Source organism: Amphibalanus amphitrite, unplaced genomic scaffold (assembly GCF_019059575.1).
Source record: "Amphibalanus amphitrite isolate SeventyFive unplaced genomic scaffold, NRLGWU_Aamphi_draft 000241F_arrow, whole genome shotgun sequence".
Classification (NCBI taxonomy): Eukaryota; Metazoa; Arthropoda; class Thecostraca; order Balanomorpha; family Balanidae; genus Amphibalanus; species Amphibalanus amphitrite.
In genome coordinates this window covers 381,152-396,370 of record NW_024881736.1, presented here as the reverse complement: position 1 = coordinate 396,370, position 15,219 = coordinate 381,152, and the positions used below count along the sequence as shown (strand labels likewise).

Below are 15,219 nucleotides of genomic sequence, written 5' to 3'. Positions count from 1 at the left end.
AGGCGCTTATGCCAGGTCATAAAATTATTCGATTGCAGGAGTGCTTTTTGGCATTCTAAAATTAGAAAATGGGGAGTAAGTTTTTTTCAGTGTAGGGGCCCATCCCAGGGGAACGGAATAAATGCCGCCCCCTCATTGCCGGGCGCCCCAGGAGAATGAATGTTACACATCAACACCAATATGCCTCCCAGTGAAATGAATTATGAATGTCGCCTTTCGACGCCGGTAGGCGCCCCAGACACCAGTGGATTTACTGCCGCCTTAAAACACCGATAGGCACCTCAGTGAAGCGAATGCCGGCCTATACCACCGATAAGCGCCCCGGATGAATAAATACCACCCGTCAACGCCGATAGGCGCCTCAGTGAAATTAATGCCGCCCCAATCTCCGATAGGCGCCCCAGGTGATACATGCCGCCCATCAACACCAACGGGCGCCCCATTGAAATGAATCCCGCCCTTCAACACTGGCAGACGCCCCAGTGGAATGAATGCCGCCCCACAATGCCGATGGCCGTCCCTGCACTGGAAAATCAGTTTCGCCCCTATACAGGCGCCCATAGAAGTTTGCAGAGTGCTATTCCTGGTCATAATCATCTCCCCAGTAAAAAAAAAAAAAAAAACGCAAAATACGCCCTAGCACTAGGGGTGTAACCGCCCATACGGACAGTGCAATTTTACAGGCCCCAATCTCGGACCTCCCTTAACATTCATATGTTGTAAACGGCAAACCGCCCCCGATAAATGTTACACAAACTAATTTCCTCTCGCATATCGGCCATCAGGCGCCCCTTTTTGTCGCATGGAGCCTGCAACGCTATAAGCCCTCATATGTTCGTGTTGGCGTTCGGAGGCTATCGCCTTCAAAGACATCTCCATAAATGTTTCTTTTTCGTCCCACACACAGGCGCCCCTCTTTCGCATGCAGGCGCCCCTCTTCCGCATGGCGCGCTTCTCGAGTGGCTGCGCCCTCCTAGCCTTTATCGCCTGGCAAGATTATATTCGACAGGGTCGGCAGCATCTGCCTTTGTTTCAGATAAGGATGCCCTCCACTCTTCAGCATATCAAAAGATACTTTTCCCACGTCATTGCCACCATCTTCGTGTCACAAGTCACTGCCTTTATCAGTTGCGGTGTCGCACTGCTCAGCTTTATGGCTGCCGCACCTCTTAACTTCCTGCCTCCTCTACAGATTTTCGAGGCGCCCCTTTCCATAGCTTTAGGGTGCAGATGCCCCCCTTGCCCCCCTGCTTCCGCCGCCACTGATTTAAAAGTCCGTGGATGACCGTCTTGGTCGTCGTGGGCCATGCTGCACAACAGTCAACACGCCGTTAACCGCTCTAAAAGGCTTTATTACCTATTACGCTTTATTTCTGTGAAAGCATAGGAAAAATTGGCAATTTTGCTAGCGTTTCCATATAAATCGAGCGTCAACCTCTGTAGCCGCCAGGCGCCAACGCCTTGTAGCAACGGGCAGCGGCGAGATGTGCATCATCAGAGCGTAACTGCTGTGTTTTAAGATGACTTCAATACCTAACCCGAGACTGCAGGGCTGCGGAGTCGGAGTCGGAGTCGGAGTCGGAGTTGGTCGGAGTCGACAGTTGTGACCGGAGTCGGAGTCGGAGTCGGAGTCGATTTTAGAAACCCGAGCCGGAGTCGGAGTCGGACCCAGTAAACATGCCGACGTCGGCCCGACGTCGGGCCGAGGCTCGGCCCGACGTCGGCCCAACGTCGGTTCAACCTCGGCCCGACATCGGCTGGACGTCGGATATGCCCGCATGTTCCGACGTCCAGCCGAAGTCCAGCCGACGTCGAGCCGACGTCGGGCCGAGGTCGTTTGCCGAGGTTGACGAGATCGTTCATCGTTGGACCGACGGGGCCGACGTCGGCATGTTTATTGGGACAACGCGCCAAAAATATCAACCGGCGGCGGGATTCGAGCCCCCCAGTCGCCGACGTCGGCATGTTTACTGGGACAACACGCCAAAAGCATCAGCCGGCGATGGGATTCGAACCCCGTGTCATTTGAACGCGAGGTCAGTGCGCTAACCACTATACCACGCAGGCAGATACCGAATTTTGTTTGTTTTGTTGGCTTATGCCCTTTCGGTCTGACAAGACCATTTCAGAGCCGGAAGCAGGGCTGCGGAGTCGGAGTCGGGGTCGGAGTCGGAGTCGGTCGGAGTCGACAGTTGTGACCGGAGTCGGAGTCGGAGTCGGAGTCGATTTTAGAAACCCGAGCCGGAGTCGGAGTCGAAGTCACCGAAAATCCATCGACTCCGCAGCCCTGGCCGGAAGGATGATAGGATGGAGACATTGGTCTTCTTGGCGAGCACCCTCGGTCCAGTTCATATAGAGTCCCTGGTCCCATTGCTGTTACGTGACACATGTTGGAAAGGGCGACCCCACAATGGATTCATATAGCCACTCTTAGACCTGCACCAACGTTTCCCAAAGTGTCCCTTTGATAAGTGGCACTTTGGCAAAGTGACACTTGCCGACTGGCCTTTCTATATGAACTGGGCCCGGCCTTGGTGAGTTGCCGGGGCTGAGCCTGACCAAAGGATAGGCCGAGCAGCCCCCAAGCACTCACCGCACCCGGCTACGGGCGAGCTCGGCTTACGGGCAATCCCAAATGGGATAAAGTTTCCCGTCCAGTCCGGATCAGGGGGTTGCGGCGTGGAGGAAGATTTGAGTTTCCTGAGGATATTTTGAATACAGAAGCTCTTTATGAAACATGAAACATGTATTTTATATTATTTTAACGGTCAAAACAGCGGCCGATGTCGGTCCGACGTCGCCCCGACGTCGGCCCGACGTCGGCTGGACCTCAGCAATTGATCTCGGTCCGACGTCGGCCCGACGTCGGCTGGACCTCGGCTGGACGTCGGAACATGCGGGCATATCCGACATCCAGCCGACGTCGTGCCGAGGTTGGACCGACGTCGGACCGACGTCGGCATGCCGATGCCGAGTTGCCGACGTCACCCCGACGTCGGCCGACGTCGGGCCGACGTCGGCATGTTTACTGGGGAGTCACCGAAAATCTGTCGACTCCGCAGCCCTGCTAGGTCTGCGGAGTCGGAGTCGGGAGTTGGAGTCGGTCGGAGTCGACAATTCTGCCCGGAGTCGGAGTCGGAGTCGGAGCTGGTTTTTAAAAGCCGGAGTCGGAGTCGGAGTCGGAGTCGCCGAAAATCCATCGACTCCGCAGCCCTGCCCGAGAGTGTAGGTACAATTACATTTTAAGGTCACTTGGGTCATCTGAGGTTATAAAAGTACAAAACTGGTAGTATAATTGTATACTTCAACTCATATATCATTATTTTCTCAATGAAGCTGGCATCTCTCAAGTTTTGGGACGATCGCAGAACTGGCAGTAGAATAGTGCTGTCCGCCTCTCCTACTTCTGCCAGCTCATTGGCTCATGCACTTTTTCAAGGTCGGCAGTGTTTGGAGATCTTCGCTTGGGGCGAAGCTTAGGGCAATTTTGGCTGGATTCAGATTATTGGCCTTGGAATAATTGAAGAGATCTGCGTTGTCATGGTGAGAAGGTTTTTACTTCAAGGCTTCGCTGCTAGTTCAACCTTCTCCATCGCTTTGCTGTGCCTCACACTCGAAGGTTTTTGATTTGCGCGTTTGGTTGTGTGTAACTTTGCTTAGGTATTTAATTTCGATAAAGCTGAAGCAGAAGGAGGGAAGACGATAATTATTTGCATTTCCCTGTGACAAATAGCTGTGGTATTTCAATCAGCCACAAGCATAGACAAACAGAGGAAGACAAAGCCATGGATTTCAAGTCGGAAGAAAGGCAAAACCTTTTGTCAAGGCTGCTGGATGCTGTAAAGCAGTGTCAAATCAGGTGAGGAAAGTTAGTAAATATTCATTAGGAAAAAGCTTTTGCAATTTAAAATGATATGCTATAACTTTGGAATCACAATGCATAATCAAATGCTATAACTTTGCAGGTGAGTTGACCAGGTGATTTTGCCGAGTTTACTGCTAAGTGTTGGCAAACTAATTGGATGTGATGTTGGTTCCCTGTCATCCTTTTTCTAAACTGCATTGAAGCTAAAACCTTTGGCTTATATATTAAGCTTATTTGAAGAAGTGGCTGGTTTCAGTTCATTACATTAGTAATATAGATCAAATAGAAGTGGAATTCAATCACTAATTAGCTCAGGCATTTTGTCGTGTTGTAATTAAGTGACTTGCCCACATTTTCAGATTGTAATGTGAACTTTTATGAACAAGTTATTCGAGACTGTACATAAAGCTATAACATTTTAATGTCATTAACATGAATAGTTTCCACTTCTGACCAACTCTTTATTCTGTACCATTCTGTATTCTGTATTTGTATAAGCCAACTACAGGCCTTGCAGCCCATTTACAGTGGCACTGGCAGTCATGACTCACTGATCATAGACAAAAATGCACTCTTTGTCTGGAAATAATCCTGTATTTTCATTTCATACTGCTATATGATTATCTCAGTCTTTTCAACCTGCCCTCCTCAGTAGACTCTGCAATGACTTGCCCTCCCTAGCAGTGACCCGCACTTCCCTGCATTGACCCACCCTCCCCAGGAGACCTCCCTCAGCTGACCTTGCAGTGACCTGTCCTCAGCAGACCCTGCAGTAACCTGTCAGTGACTTGTCCTCAGCAGACCCTGCAGTGACCTGTCCTCAGCAGACCCTGCAGTGGCCTACCATCCCCAACAGACCCTGCAGTGGGCTCCCCTCTCCTCAGATCCCTCACTGACCCTGCTCTCATTCCCTTGCAGGTTTGGTGGTAAGCGGGAGCTGGCCACTGACATGGACCCACGCATCTGCTGCCTGTGCCAGCAGCTGGAGGCGGTCTTGCAGCATGGCCTCCGACAGCCCGAGGCCAGCAACACCCCATTCAGGTACCAATCTGATTTGGACGCCATAGGGGACTTGTAGGGGAGGGACAGGAATGGGATGATTGAAATCCAACAGAGAAGTGAGGTTTCAATATCCAGTGACTGCCACTTGCCAGTGCTTAGCTAATGGCTGTCAAAGCATGACACTGCATATATGACAAAGCTCAAGTTGCTCTGCTGTTCTGCTCTGCTGACAAGCTGTTCAAGCCTGTTCACCCACTGTTAGCTGCTGTTCTGATTTCTAATGCCCCTGCTCTTTCAGACAGATGCGTGATGCCATTGCTCAGAACTTTAGCATAAACCTGAGTGGAGCGCCGCCGGAACCCCCGGGTACGTTCCGTCTCTTCTCAGAGACTTTCAACTATCCACAGTGCGTTATTGGCGGATAGCGAGGCGCCAGATTGTCAGAGTGTGTGTATTGGTGTTCCATTGTCTGCTCTTCACCCGCCTGTGCCGCCGGTCGGCCCGGTTGTGCTCTTGTACCGCCCTCCGGTCCGTATGTCGCGGTGACCGGCAGTCTGACCTACCCCGGACCGTCGGCCGGCAGTGTTCTGGCACTACGTGCGGCTGCACCTGACCCGGCACGAGTACGAGCGCTACCTGCTGCTGGTCAACATCCACTCGGACGCCGGCCGCGGCCGCGCCTGGCTCCGCTCGGCGCTCAACGAGAGCTCGCTCGAACGGTACGCGCCGCCGCCCCGGCCCGGGCCGCCCAGACCTGTCCCCAAGCTGTTCAGGCCCACTGAACCACATCTAACTGCGTATCTTTTTTCGAACATCAACAAGCTATATCAGTCTGCAGTGACCGCCGGTTTCCGTCTTGCAGCGTTCTTTTTATGACGGTATCCCTGTTACGTATGCGTATGCTTAGTCGTGACCTTGACCGACAAAATACGACCGTCAATTACTGATATCGCTGTTATCCTCGTGGCCGCCTTGTGTTTAACACTGCCCGTTTTCTGCCGGCGGCAGGTACCTTCACGCACTGATCGGCGACCGAGAGGGCATGGCTCGCTTCTACGAGCCGTGGGCGGTGCTGGCTGACCCCGAGAAGAACGCCATGCTGCCCAACATCGCTGCCGGTACGGTTGGGACTCTCCCACTCCCCTCTGAACCCGCCGGACCGCGCTGTCCGCGTCCCCGCTGTCTTCTGTCCTGTTCCCTCCATCTCTCCGTAGATGTGTTCCCTCCATCTCCCTCCTTCCCTCCATCTCTCCATCTCTCCATTTTCGATGTAGTTGTCGCCCGCAGCCCCACGAGCCATAGTGCCGGTCCCGTTCGCCATTCGACCGGTACGCCTATACCGTACATGTGTTCAGTTCTGTGACCGATTTTTTTTTGGGGGGGGGGGGGCGGGACTGAGTCGGCTTGGTATCCCCGCAGTCGGTTTCGTTATTTCTTTTTCATCGGCTGATGGAGACAGGTGTGGTTCCTGTTATCAACCTCAGAGTGTTTTGCCGAGAGTGGTCGGACCGCTGTCCCAGAATCGTTTGTTTATTGAGATCTGGGTGCGCAGTTGTCTGTTGCTGTTCCGCCGGTGCGGTGTTTTTCTGTGCGGCCTCCGTTACCAGACCCGTGTTTGCGCTCTGTGTGTCTGTGAGTGACGTGCCGTGTGGTGGTCCCGGGCCCCGGGCTGGCTAGTATGACTCAGCGCAGGACAGCGCTCGGCCACGGCCGGTGACGTCGTGACCTCGGCATTCCGACAGACACCCGGTGACGTGACCTCGGCATTCCGACAGACACCCGGTGACGTGACCTCGGCATTCCAACAGACACCTGGTGAATGACGGTCCCCCCTGACGTCGCCAAACTGGCATATGATGTTACTACCTGGGCACTAAAGAGTCAAAGAGTCGTTACTACCACTGGCAAATAATGTAACCTCAACCGTAATATGATGCCCCACTAACGGTGCATCATATTACGGTTATGATCGTAGTTAATCCTTTTCTAGCTGAAGGATGATTTTTTCCCGACTGACGTCGCTGGTCTGATGTCGTGAGTCGTCTAAGGTGGTGTTTCACCGACGCTGCCAGCGCGCTGCCAGCGCATTTCGCGAGCTGACGTCATACTTATGGTAGTGTTGGAGCTAACGGTTGTCTACTAATTTTTGGCACAAAAGTTTGATTTATTTTTATTTACACTAACGTCACCCAATGTCACTGAAATTCTTTGCATATGAAGACCTAACAATTGTGCACTCACCACAACATTTTTATTTTATTTTCGTGCAACATTCACTTATCATGGAGACTTTGACTAAAACGCAGGTTCGTGAATTTTTGGCCGATTTTGCCAAAGAACAGCATTTCCTACCAAAAAGCTAGCTTGTGTCACGGCTGGAGGTAGCAGGAGTGTCGAGAAGAACTGCCTACCGTATATTAAAGAACATTGAGACTAGGGGTAGCAGTAAGCACGCCGGTAAAGGGAAAGGTGGCGCAAAACCCTCTAAACTTGGGCCCCAGAAGAAGCGCCTTCTTTTGAATGCCGCCAAGGGACGCGTTGGAACATCCCTGCGCGTGCTGGCCCGGCGTTTTGGCGTATATCATCAGTATGTGGCGAAAATTCTTCATGATAACAACATAAAGTATAAGAAAAGGATCAAGGTGCCCGAGGTCACTCCTGAGCAAGAAAAGCGGCAAAAGACCCGGATAAGACGGCTGGCTCCTGGGACGTTCTCGAGGAACGCCGAAGTGGAGGTGGTCATGAATGATGAGAGCTATTTTACGTTCTCAGGAAGTGATATGCCCGCAAACTCCGGCTTCTACGCTGGCCCTGGAGGAGACATACCGAATGACGTCAGATTCCGGCCTGTGGGAAAGTTCCCGAGAAAGCTTCTCGTCTGGGTGGCGATCTCTCCCAGGGGGGTGTCAAGCCCTGTCATCTGCCCGAGCCGCGCCAACGTAGGGGGCGACTTCTACCGCCAAGAGTGTCTCCAGAAGAAACTTTTCCCATTTTTGAGAGAACAGTACCCTCATGGTGGGTTTATCTTTTGGCCAGACCTGGCAGCGGCTCACTATGCCAAGAAACGGTCACCCTTCTGGAGGAGGCTGGGGTGCCGTTTGTTGCGCGTGATGAAAACCCGCCCTGCGTGCCTCAGCTGCGCCCCATCGAGGACTTCTGGGGCATCGTCAAGCAGGAAGTTTATAAGGGCGGATGGAGAGCGGCATCAGAAGTCCAGCTGAAGAACCGTATTCAGAGGGTTCTTCGTTCGATCCGAGAGGAGGTGCCGCGCACCATGATGGAGAGGGTCCCGGAGGGCGTGCGCCGTGCCGAGCGACGAGGAGTCAACAGCAGCCTGCACTGATCAGATAGCGTTCAGTATGAGTGATTCCAACCATGTGTGAAGTTTGGTGACGTTTAAGCAAAATATATGTGATTTATGAGACATTTAGTTTTGTGCCAAAAATTAGTAGACACCCGTTATGGGCTTGTTGATGTTTCCACGGAAACCCAAATTGCCACGTGTGCTGGCAGCGTCGATGAAACACCGTCCAGATCCGCACTGACGCACACTAAGCTGACCCGCCGGCCTGTCTCAGATACCGCGTCCTGCCGTCATCTGACGTGTCTCGGCCGGCCCTTCGCCAGGTCTGAGCTCGGTGCTGTTTGCCATCAGCATAGACCGCCAGGAGCTGAACGGTGCGGCCCGGCCGCGGCCGCGACCGCCCGACCTGAGCGCAGCGCCGCCCAGCCGAGAGCCAGAGGCCGTGGTCAAGGCCCAGTCTGTCGGTGAGGACTGAGTGAAAAAAAACTCTGAATGGAGAGAGGAATGGAGTGGGGCGAGGAAGAGGGGTGACACATATGAGGAACGCACAAACTCTGTGTAATTAATGTAAGGCTTAAAGATGTACAGGGACTCTGAGCACATGAAGCTTCACTCACTTTATCCGGCGCTGATTGCTGTAATGTTCGTGAGCTGTGTCGGTTGTCCGATGAAAATGCGGTATGCGATTGCAGTGGCCCTGGGAGTCCTACCCGACCTAACTAGCCCAGGATGGGGACGATACCACCTTCTCGGCTCGCTCCCACCCCGCGCTGCCCGCCATCATCTGCTGTCTGCTCGGGCAGATGTGCGCGCGGCGCGGCCGGGCGGCCGCCGCCGGCGCCGGCGTGTGCAGGCCCAGGTGGTGTCGCTGGACGGCGATGACGCCGGCTCGGTGGCGTCGCCCAGCTGGCGGTCGGCGCCGGCCACGTGCGTCTCGTCCCCGGCGCCGGCCGGCGGCCGACACGCCTTCTCGTTCGACGGCGCCGGCGGCGAGCACGACGGCAGCAGCCGCTCGGAGCACTCGCTGCCGGACGCCAGCAGCGGCGAGGACGGCACCAGGTGAGACCGAGCGGGCGGGACGGGGTGGGGGCCAATGGGGTAGGACGGGACGGCACCAGGTGAGACCGAGCGGGCGGGTCCGGGTGGGACTGAGCGGGATGGAGCGAGACGGGATATGATGGGATAGAGACTGAACGGATCGGGAATGTCATGCATGGAGCGAGAAGGACAGACTAGGGACAAACGAGCCGAATAAATTCGTTTTTCATGCAAAGCGCAACTGCTCCTAACTGGCACCTGTCGGCGGCGGTCTCGTGTAACCGGCGTGTGTTCCGCGCGCGGCAGGTCGGAGGAGGCCGGCCCGGAGGCGCCCCAGCAACTGCGGCCATGCGGCGGCGAGGCCGGTGACGCGGCGTCTCTGACGCTGCAGCTGGACGCTGTCAGTGACCGGTTCAGCGCGTCCAACGGCGAGCCGGCGCTCCCGCAGCCGGTGAGTCAGTGCACTGCGCCGGGCGGGGACCGGTGAATACTGATAGTGTGATCCTCGGCTCCCATCCTATTATTGATACAGGCGGCCAAATATATCTCTGCCCTCCTGTCAGTGGTGTAGCCGGTCTGAATCTCTCCCATCGCTGTACTACTGCAGCAGATTGGCCAGCTCGGCCCGGCTGACTCTCCCCCTCTCCGTTTCTCAGGTGGTTTGTAACGGGCTGGCCAGCTCGGCCAACTGACCGCTCCCCTCTCGTTAGTGGCACAGCCTGGCTGACTCCCCTCCCCTCCCCTCCCTCTGTTCCCCAGGGCGCGCTCTGTAACGGCCTGGCCAGCTCGGCCGACTCTGCCGATGACGTCAGAGACCTACTGGAGGCGGCGCCCTCTGTGTCCAGTGGGGTCGGCGACCACGGCACGCTACCTCCCGGAGAGAGTAGCACGACCGCCTCCCTGTCAGAGAGTGAGTACCGCCAGCTGAAAAACCACCGACATTGTGTGGTGCATGCTGACACACTGGCGCCTTCTGATTGCTGTGTAGCCCAGTATCGCGATGTTTGTATCGCTCAGTGGCACTCTCTGCTGCCGTCCAGCGACTGAGCTGCCGTCCATCTCAGTGGCTGGACGGCAGTACGCTTGGACACGACTCCGGTCCGGTGTCTGTGCCGTGTTACCACCCCACCTGTCTGCGTCCGGTGGTGGACGGTCGGCCTGTGACGGGGCCGGCTCACCGGCGCTCTGGTCACGCATGGGCCCCGCTGACGGCGCCGCTGGGCGTTTGAATGCGAGCTGTGCTGATATATTGTGCGTTTCCCGCTCTGCCGTGCTGACGGCTGCCGCTGTGTTCCGCCGTGTCTGCGCTGTGTCCCGCCGTGTCTGCGCTGTCAGTTCCGCCGTGTCTGCGCTGTGTTGTGCCGTGTCTGTGCTGTGTCCCGCCGTGTGTCTGTTTCTGACTGACACTCTGCTCTCCCTCCGTCAGGGGAGCTGCGGGAGGCGCTGGTGGCTGTCAGCGGTCAGAAGGCCACGCTCAGCGAGCAGGTGACGGAGCTCCGCGCCGAGCTCGACTCGGTCCGACAGCAGCGGGACGCACTCAGGTACCCAGACGAGTGAAATTCAGCCTTTGAATATAATAGAACCAACCATTTCAAGTACATAGTTTCTGGTTGAATGTCTGAAACCTTCCTGTTTGGTAGGCTCTGCTACCGTGGCATAGCTCGTTTGAACGAGCTGGGAGTCGAGCCAGGTATTCTGTCGTACCGCTACAAAGTCAAAAATGTGCTGCTGGCCACGCCACCGACATGAACGTATGTTGAACGAATGCATGTGCGTGAAAGAGTATGTATGCGCTTCATTGTTTGTATTTTCGGTTTTTCATTGACGTGAACATGTGAAAAGCCCCTCCTCAGAGGGGATCCTGTTTGAATACATCTGTATCTGCATCTGTATCTGCTTAGGGCGCCGTGAAGCTACAATGACCATCGTCTGTAGCCAACACCTGCGTCAGTGCTGCCGTCCTCCCGTTTCGATGCTCATTGGATGGACGGGTCTGTGCAGTCCCTCTGAGCCCACCCTTTGAGTGCAGTCTGTGATACCTGCTCGGTCGGCCCGCCGACAGGGAGGCGGCAGAGGCCAGCAGCGCCGTCTGGGAGGAGAAACTGGCTGTCCTGGAGAGCAAGCGGCTCACCTCAGAGAGGTGAGAACCAAGAGCGACATCTTGAAAACGTACGGCTTCTATTATTCTTCACTTTTGGTATTTCGGTATTTCTGCAGCGGATGAATTTGAAGTATACCGTAATAATGCAGCGCAGCATGCACACTTCTATCTACATTAAAGAACATAATACGTTTTCTAAACGTATTGCGATTTTTTTTTCAGGGCGTCAGCTTTCACCTTGAAGTGTGCCAAGTCACGCCGTGTCTGTGTTCTGTAAGACAGTCAGACCGGTGACCTCAATACGTTCGCTCTGTGACGCAGGGAGAACGGCATCCTGAAGCACCAGCTGAAGAACTACGTGAGCGCGGTGCAGCAGCTGCGGCACGGCTCGCCGCACCAGATCCTGGAGGAGCTGCAGCGCGAGCAGCGCTCCTCGGAGGAGCAGGCGCTCCAGCGGCACGACGACTACCACGCCGAGGCGGAGGCCTACCAGCGCAAACTCATACAGGTCAGTCCGTCCGGCACGGCGGACCGACGGAGGATGGTCCCACCCCCATCGGGGGACGAACAGAAGATAGCCCCTCACCCGACGGAGGGGCCGAGGCACAAACTCATACAGGTCAGCCACGGCGGTTAGACGTAGGACCGCAGGATGGGTAGAGTGTCCCGGCGGGTAGCGATCGGCGTTAAGCTGGGACGGCTAGTTAGAGCGTCTGACTGGCTCTGTCTTAATTGTGTTGATACTCAGTAGGTGCAATCAGCTGACGGAAGTTTCGGTGGTCTTACTGCATAACAATCGCACGGCGTGAAAATGGTATGAAATGTCGTATCTGCCCCTACCCATTCATTCCCTTATCAGACGGGTGGCCGAGCTGCCTGTCGCATGGGACTGAGGTGCTCTCTTCCCGCCCCCCTCCCCTCTTTCCCCTGCACAGGTGTCTGAGCTGTATGTGACCGAGCCCCACCACGCACTGCACAGCTGGTGTCGGAGTTGTGTGTGACCGACGGACCCCCCCCCCCCCCCTACCCAGGTGGCCGAGATGCACGGCGAGCTGATGGAGTTCAATGAGCGACTGCAGCGCCGTCTGGGCCGCCGGGAGCGGCAGCTGGCCGCGCTGCGGACCGAGCTGGCCGAGTGCGGCCTCAGCGGGGCCGCCTCTGACACCTCCGGCTCGGAGGGGGCGCCTGACGCCGGGGACGACGAGCCGCCGCCGCCGCCGCCCCGCGTCCACTGCTGGATCCCGGCCGCCTTCCTCAGCGGCTCCGGCAACGGCGCTCACCACGTCTACCAGGTGAGGTAGGGGCGCTCACCACGTCTACTAGGTGAGGCAGGGGTGCCCACCACGTCTACCAGGTGAGATAGGGGCGCCCACCACGTCTACCAGGTGAGGTAAGGGTTCAGTTGGACGGCGCTCACCACGTCTACCAGGTGAGGCAGGGGTAGAGTGGGACGGCGCTCACCACGTCTACCAGGTGAGAGCAGGGGGCGCCCACCACGTCTACCAGGTGAGGTAGGGGTAGAGTGGAACGGCGCTCACCACGTCTACCAGGTGAGAGCAGGGGGCGCCCACCACGTCTACCAGGTGAGGTAGGGGTAGAGTGGAACGGCGCTCACCACGTCTACCAGGTGAGGTGGGGGCAGAGAGTGACTGCGCTCACTACGTCAGCTACCGTACCAGGTGAGGTAGGGGATCGGGCCGGCCGTGGGGCGGGCGGGTCTCCCTCATATGTTGGCTTCGGCAGGGAAGTAGACCTCTTTATACCTGAACGGTATCTAGTTGTCTGTTGTTGAGGTAGCCCGATCCGATCCATTATCGGGTTAGTGCTTTGGAGTCTAGATTGATTAGGATTTACGTTGATGATGATTGCTGGGTGTACCGGTCCGAAAAGCTCGGCTTCATCAGACGCATGGGCCTTCGCAACGCATCGCTTTACACCTGAACTTTGCTTTTTTTTATTGTTATTTTTTGTGTTGCTTCCGTCTGTGCACTCTGGAGACTGACGTTACCGAAGTTGCTCACGTGGCTCTGAGCTCTATTCCCCCGAGGCCTGATCTATTTTTTCCCTTCCGCATAACTTTTACTGGTTTTCTTACTGTCGACTATTTTTACTTGTTCTTATACTGAACATGAAGTGATGGACGCCAAATGGCCTTCGTCGCCGAGGCGTTTAAACCCAAACCATCATCACTTATCCCTTGGTGTTCCACTAACCACTCGTCGACCATTGCAGGTTTATATTCGGATACGTGATGAAGAGTGGAATGTATATCACAGATATTCCAGTTTTTACCTTTTATACAACAAATTGAAGAAGGAATTCAGTGAAGTGAGACAATTCGATTTTCCGCCGAAGAAAACGTTAAACAAAAAGGTATGTTGTAGTAGCAATTTTCCTTCACAACAAATTCTGTTTTGCTGTCGGGAATTTATAACGTTTGACCGCATATCTGCAGTTATCAGCTCCTGGATGAGTTGGGACTCTTGTTAAGCACTCTGATAAAACCTTGCGGTTTTTTGCGTTTGCTGATGATTGGTTATATTGTTCTGCCTTTAACGTGTTTTTTAAGCAATTTAAGTCGTTGCTTCACCGAAACGCTACAAAAAAGCCGTGCGTTTCCGATTTTATGTGTAGTAACTGTACTTTTGTCCGTGGGCTGTTTGCTTTGACAGTCGCTCTTGTCTCGTGTTTAATCTAACAGCTGTCAGCCGTGTGCCGACCTGCTGTGTGATACGACGGTCCCGTGTGCTCTGACTGACGGCTCCTGGCCCCGCCGCTCGGCAGGACGGCCGGCTGGTCGAGGAGCGCCGCCGGAAGCTGCAGGAGTTCCTGCGCTGTGTGACGCGCGCGCTGCTCGCCGGCCGGGCCGAGCTGGCGCGCGCGCCCTGCCGCGCCGCGCTGGTCGCCGAGGAGCCGTTCTTCGGCCGCAGCGGCGCCGCCGGCGAGCAGGGCGGCGCGGCGGCCGGCGGCCGGCTGAGTATGTTCAGCCGGTCGGCGGCGCCGGCGGCCGGCCCGGCGCGGCCCCGCTACACAGGACTGTGAGCCGGTCTCCGAGGACCAGCGGCGAGGTCAGGTCAGTCCCGCCGACCGGGTGTGTTGGCGGCGCGCCGGTTGGCACGGCTCGCAGCGGTGACGACTGCTGCGGGTGTGGACACTGGACACTGCGGGTTGTCATCTCCTGCGTGGAGTGAAATGTCAGGCCGGGAGCTGTGGTGAAATGTCTTGAACGGTACCTGTAATAGTCGGATGGGTGATCTTTAGGCGTTACTGAGGGGGCAAAGAGACCGAGGGCTAAACCGGTAACGGGTCCCTTTGCCTTGACCCGGCGGCGGATTCGTGCTCTGAAGGAGAGTCTAAACGTTCCATAGTAGGTTTGCCGTCGGAAATCATTGGGACCTAGCGGCCGAATCTCGTCTGTCTGTTGATTCTGTGACAACTGGCGGCGTAGAGTCGCGGGCGGGGAGTCGGTCCGGCCCGGCCGCGGGTCGGGCGTTGGCTGTGATGACTGCGAGCCGCGGTGGCCGCCGCACCGGCCGGCCTCGCGCCGGGCGCAGTCTCCGCTGAATGCTTCCATACGCCGGACGCCTTTGTCGCGGGTGAGGGCTGCTGCAGCTCGCTGGGGGGGGGGGGAGGGGGGGGGGGGTCGCTCAAACTACCGGCACACAGGGCTGGGTGGGGTACGGGGCGGGGCGGGGCGGCGCCGCCCGCAGCCGTTCCGCGCAGCCGACCACCAGCTATCTGGGGGGGGGGGGGGGGGGTCGGAAGCTGCTACACACCGTGACGCGCATTACAAACAGCCGGCCTTTATCGCCGACCATGACCTGACTGTATACCACAAGCCATATATGAAGGTATTAGCGTGTGTCTGTGACTGTATGTGCACTGTCCTGTGTTGTGTCATCTCAGTTA

At 56.1% G+C, this 15,219-nt stretch overlaps 1 protein-coding gene across 1 annotated transcript; it reads left to right on the top strand.

Annotated features, from left to right (window-relative positions):
* The first annotated feature begins 3,454 nt into the window (after nt 1-3,454).
* Nucleotides 3,455-14,926, top strand: LOC122386160 (sorting nexin-29-like). Its single transcript, XM_043375094.1, has 15 exons — nt 3,455-3,859; nt 4,784-4,906; nt 5,166-5,233; nt 5,451-5,586; nt 5,876-5,985; nt 8,495-8,635; nt 8,975-9,230; nt 9,516-9,660; nt 9,969-10,119; nt 10,636-10,750; nt 11,272-11,349; nt 11,632-11,818; nt 12,342-12,602; nt 13,543-13,683; nt 14,095-14,926. Exons 1-15 carry the CDS (start codon nt 3,786-3,788, stop codon nt 14,350-14,352), a joined length of 2,244 nt encoding a protein of 747 aa, XP_043231029.1. The 5' UTR covers nt 3,455-3,785; the 3' UTR covers nt 14,353-14,926.
* Nucleotides 14,927-15,219: the final 293 nt, after the last annotated feature.

Bases quoted from the DNA above. Each gene is read 5' to 3' on its own strand.
- LOC122386160 (XM_043375094.1), top strand. From the start codon at position 3,786: ATGGATTTCAAGTCGGAAGAAAGGCAAAACCTTTTGTCAAGGCTGCTG. The intron at 5,986-8,494 runs GTACGGTTGGGA...GCCCTTCGCCAG, and splicing joins GCTGCCCAACATCGCTGCCG to GTCTGAGCTCGGTGCTGTTT. The intron at 9,231-9,515 runs GTGAGACCGAGC...CGCGCGCGGCAG, and splicing joins AGCGGCGAGGACGGCACCAG to GTCGGAGGAGGCCGGCCCGG.